At 31.9% G+C, this 20,218-nt stretch overlaps 3 protein-coding genes across 3 annotated transcripts; all 3 read left to right on the forward strand.

Annotated features, from left to right (window-relative positions):
- The first annotated feature begins 2,457 nt into the window (after window positions 1-2,457).
- On the forward strand, window positions 2,458-3,144 carry LOC102600463 (60S ribosomal protein L12-like). Its single transcript, NM_001288671.1, is given in 1 exon segment — window positions 2,458-3,144. A coding segment is annotated over 1 exon segment (501 nt). The 5' UTR covers window positions 2,458-2,499; the 3' UTR covers window positions 3,001-3,144.
- Window positions 3,145-9,380: 6,236 nt separating this feature from the next.
- Window positions 9,381-9,961, forward strand: LOC102600787 (uncharacterized). The gene has a single exon (XM_006365674.2). The coding sequence runs from the start codon at window positions 9,506-9,508 to the stop codon at window positions 9,791-9,793; it is 288 nt and encodes a 95-aa protein (XP_006365736.1). The 5' UTR covers window positions 9,381-9,505; the 3' UTR covers window positions 9,794-9,961.
- Window positions 9,962-16,238: 6,277 nt separating this feature from the next.
- Window positions 16,239-19,869, forward strand: LOC102580383 (protein disulfide isomerase-like 1-4). Its single transcript, XM_006365697.1, has 12 exons — window positions 16,239-16,756; window positions 17,277-17,406; window positions 17,608-17,773; window positions 17,870-17,988; window positions 18,086-18,166; window positions 18,616-18,702; window positions 18,784-18,858; window positions 18,947-19,015; window positions 19,095-19,175; window positions 19,270-19,404; window positions 19,498-19,554; window positions 19,726-19,869. Exons 1-12 carry the CDS (start codon window positions 16,239-16,241, stop codon window positions 19,867-19,869), a joined length of 1,662 nt encoding a protein of 553 aa, XP_006365759.1.
- The last annotated feature ends 349 nt before the right edge of the window (window positions 19,870-20,218 follow it).

The following is a 20,218-nucleotide window of genomic DNA, read 5'->3' on the forward strand; positions in this document are numbered from 1 at the left end:
ATGTATTGCCTGTTTTCCCCCCTATGGTAGAATATCTCTTTCCCCCAAAGAATGATAGAACAACTTATGGACTTAAAACACAAATATTAATGGGACGGACCACTAGCCTAGCTAGAAGCATGACGCTTGTGGAATTATCCCTATACTGACTATGACTTTGCAAAAACGTACGAGATCAACATGTGGTTAAGAATGAATGAAGTAAAATAAAGAGGTATCGGACTTTGATTAATCATACATGATAGGATAGAAATAAAAGTCGTGTTTCACCTGTTTTTTAAAGTTAGTTTAAGTTTATAATTATTGATACAACTTGGATTTTTTTTTTGTACAATGGTCACATATTTTATGTGCATATATAATAGTAATAATTGACAACTACTTGAGATTAATAGACTCACATGAATGCTCATCGAGATTGTAGGGTTGTGAATGGTTCATTCGTCGACGTTCTCTATTTACATCTAAAAGTGATGTGCATGCTATTCTCATTTTCACTTTCGAGTAATATCAATATCCTGCTTATAGCTGGTGTTGGATTCATAATTTTTCATATGCCTTGCTTGACGTATACGTCTTTTGCGTATTCAATTTGGTCTCTATGCAAGTCTCTTACGTATGTATATTATTATATATAGTGTCCAAACTATAACTATATTTCGTGTACCACACATGTTGTGTAGAAGCTGACGGCAATGAACTCAGAAATTTGTTGACCCATTAACTAAATTACCATACAACTATTTCAGTGGCAGAGTGATGTACAGAACTTAAAGGACAATTTTTGAGTCAAATGTGACATTGGTTAGTTTTGTCTTATTTCCCAACTAATTATAAAGCTAAAATAATTCGTGTAAATGATACATATTGAGATGTACTATTTCAGTCATTGAAGAATTTTTACACCAGAAAATAGTCCAACAAAGTCCACACATTAGTATACATCTATGATGATTACAGACTAGGGAAAACTATGTAATTAGACGAGCGTCCATAGCTATTAAATTTTACTGTACTTTAAAATAATTATATAATCTCTTGCTCTTTCTCCCCCTTTCTCTTGCTCACTATCTCTCCTCCCCCCTCCTCCCCCCCCCCCCCCCCAAAAGGCAGATGAAAGAAAATGAAAGACTAAAAAGAAAAAAACCCAGTTGCATACACCTGGCCAATTGTTAAGCATTCCAGACAAATCAGTAAATACAGCAAGCATTAGTGGGGCATGACCCAATTACTATGATGTGTCGATACAAGCATATTGACACATTAAACAGACAGTTTACCATTCGTTAGGGGTGAGTGGTTCAATACGACAACCTTCTAGAAGCAAGCCTATTACTTAAGTGACACATATTAGACCAAATTTTTTCGTGTCATGCAATGCCAGTCTTCTGTTGCATAAGGTGTGGAAACTGTGTAATGTAACCTTCCAAATTCAGACTCAGTAAATGTTTCTATCCCAAAAAAGTAGTTAGCAACTATGAGCAACAACTTCTACGTACTCCACACATACTTGTACACCCTTGAGAGTTGAGAGTTGAGGCAATATCAGCTCACTAGTTGGTTAAGTTGTAGACTTTACAACCAAACCAACATGCATTCTTTAATATCATTACTAAAGGCATCAAGAGGATGCAAAAGCAGAATACATAAGAATATGATTAGCAACATACCAGGTTTTGCAATAATTCTTTCTTGTGGCTTCAACATAATCTGAAACATATATACAAAAAAGAGAAAGAAATATAATCAGATAAACTTAATAAGTTTCCCTCTTACCGAGAAGACAAAGACAACCCGAACAAGATACATAATTATTAAAATTATCGATATGTTGAATAATTAAAGAAACAATTACCTAAATATACAACTTATTTTTACCATATTTTCTAAAATTTCCTATCATTTGAAAAAATTTACAAAAATTCCTACCCACTCCAATTATCGGATACATCACTTTACTTGATGTATCGGTCAATACATCACTTTGTATCCGAAACCGAGACGATGTATCTGAACCGGGACGTGATATATTAGGAACGTTTTGGGATGTATTCGAATTCCACCAAATTTAAGAATTTTTTGTAATTTGGAAAAGAAGAGTGATAAGATGTTATTAGCTCGTAACACTATGAGATTTGTGTAAACAAATTCCCATAATTAAAATCTATATTAATATGCTTTATAAAAGTTGCTCTTTTTATTACAACACTAAGCAATGAATCCTTTTTGTATTAGCCCGCTTGTTAAATATGATAAGATCCCAAAGCCCACCAGAGAAAGAAATGGTTTGGCCCAAATAATGAATTGCTTTGTAGCCTGTGAAAGGTAAATGTCATTAGAAGAGATTAAGCCCAAATTTTCAACATACAGGCCCAAGGGTAAAATAAGACATTTCGAAAAAAATCTATGCAAAACCCTAGTTTTATATATTCTGTTTCATCACACTCACCACTGCCCCTCCGAAACACAGCTAAACCTCAACCCTAGCTCATTGTCAAAATGCCGCCAAAGTTCGATCCATCTCAGGTCGTGGAGGTTTTCGTCCGAGTCACCGGAGGTGAAGTCGGAGCAGCGAGTTCACTCGCTCCCAAAATCGGTCCACTCGGTCTTTCTCCTAAAAAAATCGGAGAAGACATCGCAAAGGAGACCTCAAAGGACTGGAAGGGTCTCCGAGTGACGGTCAAACTCACAGTGCAGAATCGTCAAGCTAAGGTATCTGTTGTTCCCTCCGCCGCCGCACTTGTCATCAAGGCGTTGAAGGAGCCAGAACGTGACAGGAAGAAGACCAAGAACATCAAGCATAACGGTAACATCTCACTGGATGACGTCATTGAGATTGCTAAGGTGATGCAGTCTAGATCTATGGCGAAGGATTTGAGTGGAACTGTGAAGGAGATCTTGGGAACATGTGTATCTGTTGGTTGTACGGTAGATGGAAAGGATCCTAAGGATTTGCAGCAAGAGATTACTGATGGAGATGTGGAGATTCCTCAGGATTGATGAGATAAGAGGGAATTATGAACTGATGATTCCATTGATGGAGGTTATGTTCTGATTTTGTTCTTATATTAAATTTTATGTTATTTTGTTTTGATTATGTTATCGAGGATAATTTTGATATAATTATGACGAGTAAACTTTGGGATTTTTTTGGTTAATGTAGTTTTAATTTTTCTCGATGAATTGCTACTCTATCTAGTGTGCTATTTTATATTGTCTGCGTTGTTTAGTAGTGGCGTTATATGTATTTTAAGTTTATGTTGTTTTTTTTAGTTTAGTAAAACACCTGTGGAATAGTTATATGAATAATGCCGAGGTTCATATTCTAGTAGTCATAATTAGCAATGTTTCCACTATCTTCCTGAACTGTTTTGAAATTTTATTAGCACATTGAGAAGATGCTACTTAGAACTCTGTACATTGGTTTGTCCCTGTCGCTTCTTACAAAGGTTCAGCGATTTATTGGGTATATCCATTGCACTATACTTTATAAAACAATTGGTATATTTGCATGAACTGCGGCTAAACTTCCTAAGTAGCTGAGTGTCTATTGAAAACAACCTCTCTGATTCACTGAGTAAATTCATACGCTCACACTCTAACCTCTCACTTCATGGGATTACGTTGTGTATGTTGCTGTTGATTGTCATCATTCCAGTATAAACCCACTTTACGGCTTTTGATTGTTTGTTAAACAAACAAAATAAATTATTTTAAAAGTATATCTAATTAATAATATAGATAACTAACCTTTGTGTTACTAATCGTTCCTCGAAATCCATTTGCTACATCTTCATGCTAGGTTTTTCTGTCAATCTCTTTAATTTCCTGGAGAGTAAGTTTTATAGTCCATTATAAATGTTGATGGGTGCTGGGTAAACCTACAAGACTTTGCACCTCTCTGCATGGCATAATTTTTACTCCCTCCTTTCCTAGTTATTTGACACATTTCGGATTTTAAGATTCATACTGGTCTATAGTTTAATATATCTTTTAAATATTTTGAATTGTTAATTTTTGTGACTTGTAGTATTTTTTACGTAGTTTACTTATATTCAAATTTCATTTCAAAATAATTGAAGATTTTATGTGTTAGATAAATGGAGTAGTTGTTTTCCGCCTGTTCCACATGAACCACAACTCTCAACATTCTACTGCTTTTATATTCATGCCAAAAGTGAACTGATTCACACCTGGCAAAGTATGCTCTCCATGCATCAAGCTTCACGCTTTGGATACCTTCACTAATATGAAATACTTCAATCCTCTAGTTAGGAACTTTGGCAGCAATCAGCCTCTTAGTCACGTTATAGTATTCATAGTCAACACATAGCTAATCTCCTCCTTTATGAGGAACCTAGTATACTTTATTGAAGTAACAACAATATGAAGTAATTGAAAAATGCGTAAAATTTTTGTAAGGCAAAAACTACAGAACCTAATTAACCGTACAAACTCATTACAACCTATTTCCATATAAAATGAAAAAAACTAGATATATCTAAACGAGATGAAGAGTACCATGTTGTCACTACATAATTTTAGTTCAAATCTTGCAAGATTCGAGAACAACAAGATACAAAACAGAGCAAGGACATCTTGCAAAATTCGAAACAGTCTGTTTAAGTTCAAAAGAAAAAAATCCAACCCTGCCCCGCATGCTTTTTTCATAAAATATTTTGTATCTCGTCCCATTGCAATTCCTGTTCACAGTAGATTATCAAATTAATAAAATTCTTGATAGGGTATGGATGATCATTTCCTCTTCCTCTGGGAGCTAGCAGTCGCTGAATGGTTGGTTAATAATATTGAATCTTTGCCCTGTTCCACATACAAGTTATATACCAGAATGAAGTTACGCAGTACCATATAACTGGTGGGATATTATGATTCGTGCGCCTTTTTTCTTCTCTACCACCATTATCATTGTTATGATCAGGTGTTCCATTTTTTCTTTAAGATGAGTTGGAATAACTTGCACATCCTTTCCTCTTGCATTGCAAATCATGATTTTTAAGTTTCTTAACATCACTAAATCAAAGTCATTAATCATTCTTTTCTTGGATACAACAACTAACGTGCTCGTCCTTGTATGTTCTTGTTTTAATTGTTTGGGCTTCATCATGTAGCTTTGATTAATGTAAAGTTGACTTATTTTAACTTTAAAATCTAACTCAAAGAGAGGATAAACATATATATAAAGAGTCCTGAAATTTCGTAAGCGTGACTTTCATGAAACAAAGAGTTTATTTACAACTAAAGCTTATGATTAACCAAATACTTGAACGTGAGGGGTGTGTTGTCAATATCATCAGTGATACTCTTAAACTATCCAAATGAGTCTATCTTTTCAGACTTTTCCCTATTTAATCAGTCTTTTCTATAAATCAAACTATTTAGAAAAATGCTATAATTTCTACTTTATGCTTAAAAATTGATTGAAAGCAACATTCGTATTTGTCAAAACAAATTTAAATATTGTTAGGTGAATTATCAATTATATAAAGTTCAATCAAGTTTAGAGAAGCGCCAACCATGATAAAATTAATGATCACCTTACATATTATTGACTTAAAGAGTATCGCTAACGCAATATGATTTTACTTATACTACATATAACCTAACAAATGAAGCGTGCAACAACACACAAAAAAAAGAAGAAGATATTTCTAGAAGTACATACGTGTCGATAATGCATAAGAGGAAATTTTCTATAGTCAGTAGCTCACCCTCTTTCAAACAAACTGATGTGGCCATTCCACCAAACAATAATTCATATTTTTCCACATGCCTTCTTTAGTGTTCCCATTTTTCTTTTCTCTATTTATTGCATTCTACACACGTGGAATCCCTTAACACCGTACACGTGTTCTCTAGTTCTTGATATTTTCAACTTCCTCTTCCTATATAAAAAAAACAACCTCTAAACAATTTGGCATATTATTCCTCAAAGTCTCTAGTGTCTTATAATAATAATCTAAGGAGAAAGAGTCTACATTTGTTTTGTACTAACAATAATGGAGAAGAAGATGGTGAATTTGAAGCCTTGGATTGAGGTTGCTCCTTCACTTTTTGTTTTTCCACAAAAAAATTCACATTCTCCAAAATTAGAGACTATTAAAGAAGATGATGGAGCTGAATTAGGCCAAGATAATGGAGATGATAAATAATTAAAGTTGCTCTCCTTTTTTTGGTTTAAGGGGAAGTAGAGGGTAAATTTCACAATCTCAGGCTAAATTAATCTTTATAGCCGTGATGAATTGTATTACTAGCTAGTTGTTAATTGTAAACTCTTCTATTTCCATTTGTGGAATAGAATGTTTATTTTATATAATCTAAAAAAAATAAAAAAAAAATCTCTTTTCTCTACGCTCTTTTAATTTTTCTATATGTGTTTTTCTCCCTTTTGTATCTTCTGCTTGAGTTGACAGATTATTGAAAATAACTTCGTATTTTGCTTAGTTATGAGGAAAATCTCCATAAAAATTATGAATATATACTATTTCTTTTGGACTTAATTTATGAGATTACCTTGATTATGTTGTTATGTTATCTCATAGTATTGGGTAACTCTAAAAGACCGATGAGAAGAATCCTGTGCTATTCACGAGCTCGAGCCAATATGTATTTATTAATTTATTTATTTTAATCGATGTTAATTATTTAAATTTATATTCTAAATTGACATAGATAAACGAAAAAATTGTCCTCGCTGTAAGCAAGCATGTCAATGAATAATATTTAATTTAAGTGGTATTTGATTAAATAGAATATGATAAAATACAATTTGATAAATGATGAAATTGGCCTCACGATAGAACATGTCAACAAAAGCCGTCGCAAATGCAATAATGCACAGCACGTATAATTGACGTGGGATCCATATTTTTAGCAAAGTCATCTATACAGCTACACATGAAATGACCAAACTGTCCTTGGAGCAACCAAATGTCAACGAAATGACCAAACTATCCTTTGGGAGCAACCAAAAATGTCAACGAAATGACCAAACTGTCCTTGGGAGAAATCAAAATTGTCAACCAAGTGGTATCTGCTTCAGCACAACTCCACTCCACTTCTAATAATAATAATTAAATAAAATAATAAAAAGATGAAGATTAAATGGAAAGTCTACTTCAGCATTTAACATATTATAATAAAATAATAAAAAGACAAAGATTAAATGAAAAATCTACTTTCAATATATAACATATTATCCTCGAAAGAAAAAATCATTTTTCCGATTTGAGTTATTTTCGTGTTGATTCAGACATAAAAAATGAATTAATTTTCAAGAAATATATTTCTTTGTAATAACAGGGACAAAGTTAGATAGGATCTATCGTGCGAGAATTACATTATTTATATCTAATAAATTTTTTTATACATATAATAATTAAAATTTGACTCTTATCACTGCATGCCAAGCACACCGTACCTAAACCCATTGCATGACTCAGAATTGGGATTTATTGATTTGAGAAATGATTTTGAAAACAAAATAAATGTCAAAAAGAAAGTTTCTAGATGGCTGCCCGAATATTGGCTTGACGTAGTAATATATACAAATATAAATATAGTATATAGTAATAAAAAACATTTGAAAAATCATCACTTGAAGTAGTAAGTGGTTGCCACTTCCCATCACCTCGTCTTATTACACCTAAAAATAATAATAAGGAATTGGTCATGAGGAGATGGCTGTAGTATTTTAGATCCCTCAAGTATTGATAAATTCAAATTTTGTCCTACTTATAAATGAATCAACATATTTTGATCTTTAATTTGTTAAACGGTGTATTTTGATTTACTATATAGGAGATATGCTATATTTGAGTATTAGTTTAACTTTAAAATTACATTATCGTCAAACATATATAATAGTAACATTACAAATTCAATATATATGGTAGTCAAATAATGTATACTTCCCATATATATCAAAATTTACGTGGTATCATTTAAATTAAGAAAATCGAATTAATTTTTTATTGTAATATTTTCAAATACCTTTTCAATATTTTAATTGTCAATTAATGTGATTTATAATAGTTATAATTTTCAAATATGTAAATTGTTGAGCAAACAACAAATTCTACTAGTTTAGTGTTTAATTACGTGTCTTCACTTAAATTTTTGAAATTATCTTCCGTATCATATCTGGCGCATCTAGATACATATATCTCGAATATATGCAGAATAGATATATCTATCTTTGTATATCTAAAATTGGAATGTAACTTAAAACGCACCCAATTTAGTAGTAAATCACGTGTCTAACAATTCATAATGTCTAACGTTTCCTTGATTCAAATAAAATTTCAAAATCTAAATTTGTTCCTTTATTTTGTATTATCTTCCACCATCATTCACTACATACAATGAATTTCATAAAGCCTTCATCTAAATACAAGAGACAATCTTTAAAAGTCGATAAAAATTATCATGTATCATATACATATTTCATTTACCTATTATAGTGATAATATGAATAAGATACTTCATGTATTTGATATAATGACAATAATATTATTAAATACATATTTTATGTATCTGATATAATGACATCATGTATCAGATACATAAAACACATATATGATACGACAAAAAAATTTAATCATCAAAATAGCTTATCAAAATACTAAACCAATGAATTTTCAAGAAAAAACTTGGTATCCTATTCAAAATTAGAAGAAAACACCTATTGAATACATGACTTAATTAATAGATGAATCATTTCAAATCTCAAAATTCGGATATATAGTACTTCATTCTTATTCAAACAATGTTGAGCAACTAAAGAAGAACATGGGAAGGAGTATGGGGAGAGAGATTGCGGTGACGAACGTGGGAGGAAGGAAGAGGGAGCTGGAGGCGTAATTTAGGGGGTGTGATTAGGTGGGTAGATGCATACGGGCTCTATTTTACCCTCCCCCTCTTTTTAAAGAGTGATATATTTCAATGTACTTATTCCAAATATGGTATAAAATTATAAAATAATGCAATAATAAGCAATTATTTTAAAATATAGATTAAATTAGTAGATAATGCATGAATATTTGTGTAATTAAGTAGTTTTTCCTAAAATTAATTTTAAAGAACTTAAATATTCCATATTCGAATAATTCACAATCAAAATAAAAAAAGATCTACTTTTCAAATTTAAGCAATGTCATATAAAATAGAGCAATATATAATTCATTAAATTTGTAAAACATTGACAAAAGAATGGGATCAAAAGTGCACAATTCTATTAATAAGAGGTCAACTTTTCCTAGTCCTATAGTAGAAAGGCAAACTTTTTAATTTGTTACTATTTTAGGGACTAAACTGCAAATATACCTAGTCTTAAAAGTCAGCCAACAACTCCTCCTGCCCCTTTTACTTTTCCTTGTTCCATGAGGATTAGGAACGCGTTCTGGACACATTACTTTATATAAGAAAGACCCCAATACCCAATTATTCATCAATTTTTTTTGGGGAAAACAGAAATTTCATCATCGTAATGTGTCCTTTAAGATTCATCTTGGTGTTTTTTTCAGCATTGTTGGCTGGTTATTTAGCTTGGAGAACGGTTCGTTCTTCCGATGATCTGGATTTCGCAATTCCCGAGGATGAAACAACGAAAAGCAAATCAGAGGAAGAGAGACGAGAATCTGATTCTGGTGAGGTGAAATTTCACAAGTTTCAGAAGATTCAAAACGGATTTTGGGTTTTTGTGGATATGGCAAGTGGGAAATATTTATGGAGGAATCTGAAGTCGATGAACAATGTTGTTGACAAGACAAATTAGGAGCTCAGGTCCAATTGAATCTCGTGGCGGCTATGGATGAATTGAATTAAAGTTTATTTTGTTTTAATTTGTAGATTAATAGAATGTATATTAAGGATTTCTCTTCCTCTTATCTTTTGGTGTATTATGCAGATCCAAATTTAATGGAAATCTGTTTTCTGCAATTAACATTTTCTTTTTTTTTTTGCTAAAAATTTGTCTCTCCATATGCCAATATATATCCCTCCGATTGATGTGGAACTTGACAGTATATGAATTGTTTTCATTAATCACTGATTTTTAGTAAGGGATTCCAAAAATAAAGGTATAATGATTGAAAATTGAACTTCAAATCTCGAGTAACTTGAACCTTTAAACCATTGAGCTATTCAAAATCTCTCACTCTAAACACCTTTGTACTTGACACAAGTTAATTATTAGTTTCGTATTCAAACTAAATTCGAAGAAAGCAAAAGCTTTTCTTGAATTAACCCAGGGAGAATCGGTCCGGGTTTCGTCTCGTGCCTTTCCTCTTCACCAGTTCGGCACTGTTCTATGAGTACTATTCGCTCAGAGGCATCTGGGTTGACCGATTTGAACCGGGTCAAGTTTTTTGCACCTTCAAAGTTCCTCCTCGTCTCACCCCAATTTTACCCCCTTTTTCCTACTCTGTGTTATGTGTTACATTTTCAATGTTTAAATTTTGATTTTTCAATGTTGTGATAGTTGTATAGAAATATATTATCACAAAGTAATGGTTGAAGAGAGTATTCGAGTTATAATAGTTGATTTGAAGATTAAAGGGGTTGTTTGAAAAAGTTATAGGTTGATAAAGAAGCATTGCATAGAAGTTTAGAATTTGAATATAGGAATATATGCAGATGAGCTAATTTTTGGGATTGAGTTAGGCTCAACGATACCATACCTGCTAACAAACTAGATGATTTTTCTAATGTTTATCAGTAGCTAGTTTCGCCTCATCTGTTTGTCCACCAATGATGAATATTTCCTTTTCTAATAGATCTCTCTGTATAAGAAAAAGTAAAATGTATCTCCAATATACTGTATAATTTTTTTGCAGTGGGATTTAGATCGCGACCCCTAAATCGGCTCCTGATTGTTTGAATTCAAATTATTTATCAACTTGGAAAACTCCATCAAGGATTTTTTTGGTGCTATATGAGTAACTATTCCATCATCAACAAATTAGTTGACAAAGTAAAATTTCTTTTTATTGAATGAGTTATGTATAATAATATATATATTATTACTATGTGTTTGGAAGCTAATGGAAAAAAGGAATAAAGTAAACGAGGCATACAAGTGGATAATTATACAATAATAATGGATTTTGCTTAGCTGAGTACTGGACGGTTCATTGCTGTAACCAATCACTCAATCTATTTTTAATACAAACAAACTTAAAATACTTTGTTCCTTGTTTTTTCTTTATTAGTTTTTTGCTTTTGCAATATAATCTTGATTACAAAGAACCTTTCTTAATCCACTTAGTTTAAACCCTGCCTTTGTAATTACTCCCTCCATTTTAATTTATGTGTTGATGTTTAATTCAATACAATTGTTTTTAAACAAGCAATTAACACAATATTATTCCATATTTAAAAACCACAATACAAGAAAATAAACAACAAACTACGAGGAATCAGAACAATGTAGGATAAAATGAAGCAACATTAATATAATAAAAAATTTCTTAATTTTGTTTGTCGCTAATTTTTACCATCAAAACAGCAACAAACAAGTTTTCCACCCGGGTGTGGATCCGGAACGCACAACCCAACCAAAATCCCAAGTTCTCTACACGGGCCAACACAATCCGACCTGGTCTTGCAATTGCTTGTGAAAACACAATCCGAAGAAGTATCATCATTGATTTCCACATCACCTAAAAATAAAAATAAAATAAAATTAAAGATGTAAATAAATAAATCAATTTTTTAAGTAAAAACTCAAAAGATCTTTTTCCTCCCCTTCAAAATGGGGTAGGGGACTATAATTTACAATATAGAAAATTAAACCCTCACAACACAAAGTAAAAATTCAACCAAATCGAGTTACTAAGATTCTCCAAACTTAAAAGATTATATATATATATATATATATAACATAAAAGAACAACTTTTTTTTAATAGAGAGAAACAAGAAGACAAACTACCTGTGGCTTGAGAGGGAACAGGAAGAAACATGATTAAGAGAGTGACAAATAGAAACTTGAATGAATCCATTTGAGGTTTCGAAATGTTAATGTGTGAGGAAGGTTATTGTTTTGAAATGTAACCATGCTTTTATATCATCATATTTTGAGAAATTAATTGTTATACCGTTTCAAGGTTGTCACTATTCCATGAATATCCCCATATTCTTTTTATTTTTACTAGTAAAATTATCCGCGCTTTGCGCGGAAATTTAATATCACTAAATTTATAAAATAATACTTAAAATCTACGAGTCATTAAAACTAAAATACTATATTATCTTACATATATGATTACATATAACAAACATTAATAATGTAAGTAATTTCTTTTTTGAATATGTTAACAAATTTTTGAATTTTTTCTTGAGACATATATCACAATTGTAAAATCTATGCAACTTAAATGTGTTCTTGTTCTTACGAAATGCCTTTGTGTATATATATTCTTATTTTATTCCTTTTTTCCTTTTAATATTGATTAAAGAACCAATGATTTATTATTTCCTGAATAATTCATTCATTAGATGTTCTTGAGTTATGTGATAATGACAAATAATAGTATAGATCTTTAAGGAATTTTTTTCTGTACCTTCAGCAATTTCATGATCAGTACAGAAAACTTGCGTGAATACTTAATTAACGTGTGTTGTTTAATCTGTACTAACAAATACTTATAACAATAACTTTGCAGAAACATAAACAACAAAGTTTAAAACATGTACTCAAAAACAACAATTAATAACATAAGCATAAATTAATGACTGTAAAAATACATACCAGGATCTGTAACAATAGGATGAAACAGAAAGGAAAAAATTGTACACGAATATTTAATTGTGCAGGTTAAGAAGAAGAAGTTCAGAATTTTCGTTGTTTTAAAATGAGAGGAAATCCCTCTATTCATAGCTAGACAACAAAGGGTAGTGTTAATAAATGTTTATTGTGCCTTATCGGAAATGTCACAACTCTTCGGAAAAGTTACAACCCTTCGGAAAGGTCATAATCTTTCATAAAAGACACAACTTTTCATAAAAGTCACAATTCTTCATAGAAGTTACAATTTTTCATAAAAACCGCAACTGTTCATATAAGTCGCAACTTTTCATAAAAATCACAATTTTTCATTAAAGTCGCAACTTTTCATGAGAGGGGAAGACCAGTTTTGTAAATATATAAATTAAAAAAAGAATCCTAATTTGTGGTGGTGCCACGTATGATTTTTGAGATAACGTTTTAAATACTTTCCTCATTTTATTTTTTTCTATAAATGTGCTATAACATTGTTGACTAGATGTTGAATGTGCTTTCCATAATAATCTCACTTGACTTTCACTAGTATTGATCCTGCCAAGTGTCAAAGCGTATAGAGGACTAGGAAAAGACAAAGATTAAAAGTCAAAATAACTCCATTAGAAGTTTGTGTATAGTCTAAGCAAACATTTACCTTTTTTGAGGAAAATAAATCATGTCTACTTGTCATCTTCTTTCTCTGTAAACTAATTGCAGCAAATCTTATGTACCACATGTTGGTTATTTAGCATTTTAATTTAATAAAATCCGTCATTTGCATTGCCACTGTGTGTCTGTTAGTGTCAGTTTCTTACATATTGTTTTAAGTGATATGTGGCGTTACTATTACTATCCTCTCTTTATGTGCATTTCATTTTGGGCTTAATTGCTCATTATTTTGGTGGAAATAAAACGTTGCTGAGAACGTTGGTGGACTGATCATGGGCAGCATATTTGTTGTCCGTTGTTGACATTGGTTATCAAACATTATTTCACTCTTTATTCCCCATTATTCCTGGTAACTTGTGTAACTTCTAGGCCATTTATCTTCACTATTTACTACCCTATTATCTTCTTATTTATTGCTACGAAGACTTTCACAACTATAAATAGTGACGATCTTCATTTGGTTTGGGGAAACAAGAAAATAGAGAGTGCATAAAAGTTAGTCAAAAAAGAGAGTTCTTATTAGTTGAAGGGATGTGTTCTTTTTATGGAGCTTTGGACTCAACTTTTGTCCAGAGTTTGTTGAGTAAAATAGAGAATGTCCTCTCCAACCACTCTCTATTTTACCAGCTACTCTCCAATTATAAAGAGTTGAATAGTAGTTCTCCAAATTTGGAGAACTACAATTCATACTCTCTATTTCACTTTTTGAATATTATATTATTATTTCTACTATTTTGTAATTAACATATTATTTTTCATATAAGACTATTAATTAAATCTCTAATATTTGCAATTCTTTTTAAATACAATATAACATTTTAAAAATATTTTATTTTATATATGCTACTTTCATCTCGAATTAATAATATTTTAAATATTTTTTTTTTAATTTTCATCACTTTGTGATACAATTTGATGTTATTATTAATTTTCACTATGAAGAATGCACAAAATTTAAATGATAAGATAAAAATTATAATTTAAAAATATAATACATAACATAATAATTTAAATAAAAGATAACAATACAATACAATGCATAACATAATAATTTTAAAAATCACAACACTAATTTAGTAATCCGATAGGTCGTTTCTAGATTTAAGGATATTCGAAAAAGGAATTAGTGCATGATTTAGAGAAGTTGTGGTTGTAATTGCGGTTGTGCTTGTTGATTACTTTTTTCAATTATTCGTAGTTGTTCTTTAGAAAATTTAGAATAAAATATAATTTAATATTATATAAAAAATTTCAAAAAATATAAATTTTATATTACATCAAATTATATAGGATGATTATTCGGAAAAATAGAAAGAAAAGATTTATATTATGGAATAAGAAAACAAAAATGAAATAGAAATAATAATATAATATTGAGGAGAGAGAAAAAAGATTCTTTTTTAGAGAGTAAAATAGAGAATTGAGTTGGAGGGTAAAATAGAGTGTAGGGTTAGAGATGCCCTTAGTGATTAGGTTGTTGTATCCTGAAGGGGACAAGTCAAGAGGACTACTGCTGAATCGGTGAAAACATTTGTTGCAATGAACTTGAATCTCCTTAAAGAGAACGAGATATCCGCGCTTCAACCTAAATATATTTTTATTTCTTCATTTTATTTTCAATTGTAATCCTATAATAATGTAATTTTCACCAACACCACATAACACAATCAATGTGATTTGGGAGTGATAGTTGTACCCTATTTTCTATTTGGAAGTCGTTTCACTTATCAACAAGTTTTTATATGAGGTACTTGTGCAAATAATAGGTCTCGAACCAGTAAAAGATTTAGATCTTTATACATGTATCACCTCTTTTACAATTTAAACTTTTCGATAGGACATTTCAAAATAATGTTAACTATTAGTTACTTTACTAAAGACATTGTCATCGATAATTTATGTATCATTTTACTCCCTACTTTTGCACTATACATTCAAGTCCAAGCAACCATCAAATCATCATTAAATTTCAGCTTATAAAATTGAACTCAAAATTCCAAACTTCCTCATATTCTAACCTTCAAAAACAACAAATTGAGAAACAAAATGACATTACCAATAGCTTCTTGTGTCTTCTTGCTTGTTGTTCTTTTCTTACCATCCATTATTAATTCTCAAGATAAAACTCTTCACTTATGAAAGTTGTGTTCCCTTCTCACCAGAAGCATACTCATTTTCCCACACCGATACTCAACTGCAAAACACTATATATAAGAATTTGTATGATTCATCACAATCAGATAGTTTTGATAAATTTCCTATAAAAGCATCAAATGTGCAGTCAAATAGAAATATATATACTCTAGTTGAGCTACTCCCGCCATTTAGCTATGAATTTTATTTAATTCTATGTACTGACGGTAAAGATTAATCCTTTAGACTATCTAATCAGTATCTAGCATGTTAGACGTATAATGTTGACATACTTTTATCATCTAATTAGGTTAATTAGTGTGTACCATTGAAATAATAATGGCAAATTTGGATCAAGTAACCGATTGTAAGAGCATATTTGTGCTAAAGTATTAACCACAAACATGTCTCTTCAATTTCACATAATTCAAGGACATATTAATAGAATTGGGTATTTGTTTTTATTTTTTTTTACAAAAAATACCTTGTCAACGTATAAAATTGAACTCATACATCATAATTATAATTTTTTTTCTTCATTAGGATGAATTCAATGTAATTGGTTCAAACACGTGTGGTAGTAAGTGTTTTTTATCGGATCTTTGTTACCAAAATCAGTCACTTGCCTTGTTGCTAAGAGGTGTAAACAGAATAATAATGCCGAGTCGAGTGATCATCTTCTTCCTCTGTATCTCATCTCTTCTGTTTTTTTCTCTCTTCTTCACTCCATCACACGCCAAAACTCCGGCATCCTCCGACAATGATGAATTCCTCAGCTTCCTCGAAGACTACGACGATTCAACCGAGCCTGATATCCCGAATCATGATCGTCCTGAGGTCCCTTCGGCGCCATTTGATCGTGCCCAAGAGGCAGAGGATATTAATATTGATGATGAGGACGTTGTAGCATTGACTGATAGGAATTTGGATGATTTTTTGGAGGATAATAAGTATGTGATGGTGGAATTTTATACTCCCTGGAATGGACATTGTAAGGCTCTGGCTCCGGAATATGCGGATGCTGCAACAGAGCTGAAAACAGAGAATGTAGTGCTGGCGAAGATCAATGCTGCTAAGGAGGTTGAGGCGGCTGATAACTACGATGTCCGAAGCTTTCCTACCATTTTTTTCTTCGTTGATGGCGACCCTGAACTTTACCAAGGCCGAATAACCAAGTATGTCGTCCAGAGGCGAATCCAAGATTTAAATTTCATGCGTTGAGACATACTATTTATTGAAATTTTAATCATTTTTATACTTACCTTTATGCTTCTATCAAAAGTACTAGATTCAGATGAACCTATTACTTTAACACTCCATCCACCACTGATTTCGTCTTATTCAGCACCATCTCTGCTTTATATATACAAACATTTTTAGTACACAGACAAAAATATGCATATATTTGTTAACAATTAATGTGTGTAAGCCAATTTGAGATGCACTAATTAACAATAACATGCTACATTTTACAAACATAGCTACTAGTATATATACACAATTGTTTAATTGGTATAAAAACTCAAAGATTTGAATTGTTACATGTATGTTAGCTGATTATAAGCTTGGTATCACTATAATGTTGCTGGTATGGGGAATCAATTACTATGATCTTGCGTTTCATAATCAAATAAAGTTATGACTTTAGCTGTTAGATCAATCTGAGTTGAAATTGATGAGGAGTTTTACCTGTAGAAATGCAATTATCTCTTGGATAAAGAAGAAGATAGGATCCAGCGTTTACAATATAACAACAACAGAGGATGCAGAGCGTGTACTAACCTCCGAGGACAAAGTTGTTCTAGCATACCTCGACTCCTTGGTGGTATGTTGTTGACTGCTACTTGCTTATCATTTTTCTCTTCTAGTGAAAGTAATTGTGTTTTCATTTCTCTAAATATAACATCGATAGCTTGTTTTTGTTGTGTATTACTGTCAATTGTCTATCTGCAACATGACATTGTTGTCAATTTCCCTCTTATGATTTGATTCCTCATAAGTTTACTAATGTCCAAACATTTTACAGGGTTCCGCGACTGATCAACTTTCAGCTGTTTCAAAACTTGAAATTGATGTTAACTTTTACCAGACGACAAATCCTAACGTGGCTAAGCTATTCAACATAGAAGACAATGCTAAACGCCCTGTTTTGGTCATGATTAAAAAGGAGCCAGAGAAAGTGGTGCATTATGGTTAGCCGCTCCTTTCATCTCTTTTTTTCGATACTGGAATTGAATTGAATCTCAGCAGGGAGACATCCTTATTATCTTTTTCATTTTGCAATTCAGATGGTAAATTCAGAAAATCTTCAATAGCTAAGTTTGTTTCTGCCAGCAAGCTGCCTTTAGTGACAACTTTTACTAAAGAAACTGCCCCTTTAATTTTCGCAAGTCCAATTAAAAAGCAGGTAAGATTAGATCATTTGTTTAACAACTATTATGATTTTTGTTTTGAAGTGTGTATCTTCTCGTTAATGTATTGATTTTCCCCTATGTTATATGCAGGTTTTGCTTTTCGCCACAGCAAATGATATAGAAAAGTTGTTCCCAACATTTCAAGATGCTGCAAAACTTTTCAAGGGAAAGGTAATATAATGAAGCTTTATTCAGTCTCAAACATATAACAGCATTGTCATTACTTTTGGACATAATTACATATAGTCCGGTAGAGTGGAAATACTGTTAGAACCGGCGCTGTCACCTAATATGTAAGGTATTTACTAGTAAAATCCTCCTGTTTAGTTTATAATGATTGATATTGGAGTAGATTGAGATCATGACTTGGAGTACTATCGTTTTAAGGCTTCGGTGTTAAGTAGGTTGATCAATGCTTGAGATCATGAATTCTAAGGTTTCTGTTTAAGATTTGAGTGTTTTTTCTCTGTTCATTTGTGTGCAATTATCAAGTAAATTATGTAACAGGAACAGATAAACTACCTATCTATCATACACCCAAACATACAAAATTATTTTTGATCCCTTTACTTTTGGGACTATAAATTAGTAACTAATAGTGTGTACATTGACAAATGAAGCTCAACTTTGTTTTTGTCAAAACGGACGATGAGGAAGTTGGAAGACCAGTATCAAATTATTTTGGGGTCACTGGAGATGCTCCACAGGTAACACTTATTCCACATTATAATGGGAACAACAAGATCTTTTGGAAGAATTGGTTACTGATTTTTGATTTATTCCTCTAGGTTATTGGATACATAGAAGAAGATGATCGCAAGAAATTTAGATTTGACGGGGACATTACACTCGAGAAGATTAAGGTAGATGGTCACAAATGGTTGTTAGATGCACAAAATTTTGGCTGGGAATTTCTCTGGACTAACTTGTTTATTGTCTTTTATTCCCCAGGCATTTAATGATGACTTTCTCGAAGACAAGCTCAAGCCTTTCTATAAATCAGATCCGATTCCTGAGACAGTAAGCTGCAGTTTCCTTCTGGCCTGTAACTTAACTCATCATAGCTGTGCTGATTTAATTTCATCTGTAATTATCACAGAATGATGCTGATGTGAAAATCGTGGTCGGGAACAATTTTGATGAAATCATTCTAAATGAATCAAAAGACGCGTTTCTTGAGGTATGTTCAAGAAATGAATATTCTTCCATTGGTTTTTGTAATCAACTGAGGGATCAAAGTTTTGGTATGAAACTTCATTATCTTTTTTTGTTAGATCTATGCACCATGGTGTAGGCAGTGCCAAGCTCTGGAACCAATGTTCAATAAACTAGCACACCACTTACATGGCATTGAGTCTCTTGTTATAGCCAAAATGGAAGGAACAAGAAACGAGCACCCTCGTGCTAAGGTAGTTTATAATAAAATACGTGGTTTGGATTTGAAGAGGACACTATTTAGTAGCTTGATCATCACCTTCTACTTCTTTTATGATCCTTTGCAGTTTATAGGATTCCCGAGTCTCCAATTCTTTCCAGCAGGAAATAAGAGCATTGATCCAGTAAGTGATGTTTATTTTGTTTGTGTTTCTGCTTTGTGAACCAAGCAAGATGCCTAATGTCTGTGATTTTACAAATCTCCAATTCGTTTGAGATGCCTAATGTCTGTGATTCTACAAATCTCCAATTCGTTTGAGACTGAGGCATAGTTATTTTTGTATTTGATCCTACAGATCCTGGTTGATACTGAACCTACTCTAGTGGCATTGTATAAGTTTATCAAGAAAAATGCAGCTATCCCTTTCAAGCTTGAGAGACCAGCTTCTTCTAAAGTAGGCGTCAAGAGGGAGAATGGCAACGCAAGAGATGAATTATGAGAAGAGATTTAACTTCTATACACCGACAGTAGTAGTAGTAGTTTTTCCTTTTACTGTTGGATTGCTTTTCTCTGGAACTATTTACATTACTATGTTTAGGATATAGTTGATTGTAAGAAATTTACTAGCACCTTTTATAGATAAAAATAACTTTTTTTTCCAGTTCAGGTCTCAAAAGCTGCATTCTACTCAAGTTTAAGGAACTCCAATAATATGAGATATGGTGCAGTGTGCTAAAACACCAAGCTAATTAGATTGCAACCTCAGATTAACCTGACTTTCTAGCTGTTCAAAAAAGAATACTGATGACAGTACATTAAAAGTTTCTTGTATCATCATTGCCATGATC

Source organism: Solanum tuberosum, unplaced genomic scaffold (genome assembly GCF_000226075.1).
Source record: "Solanum tuberosum cultivar DM 1-3 516 R44 unplaced genomic scaffold, SolTub_3.0 scf00575, whole genome shotgun sequence".
Classification (NCBI taxonomy): domain Eukaryota; kingdom Viridiplantae; phylum Streptophyta; class Magnoliopsida; order Solanales; family Solanaceae; genus Solanum; species Solanum tuberosum.

Coding starts and splice junctions, on each gene's coding strand:
- LOC102600787 (XM_006365674.2), top strand. CDS start 9,506: ATGTGTCCTTTAAGATTCATCTTGGTGTTTTTTTCAGCATTGTTGGCT.
- LOC102580383 (XM_006365697.1), top strand. CDS start 16,239: ATGCCGAGTCGAGTGATCATCTTCTTCCTCTGTATCTCATCTCTTCTG. Junction 19,176..19,269: donor CAAAAGACGCGTTTCTTGAG/GTATGTTCAAGA, acceptor TTTTTTTGTTAG/ATCTATGCACCATGGTGTAG. Junction 19,555..19,725: donor GAAATAAGAGCATTGATCCA/GTAAGTGATGTT, acceptor TTGATCCTACAG/ATCCTGGTTGATACTGAACC.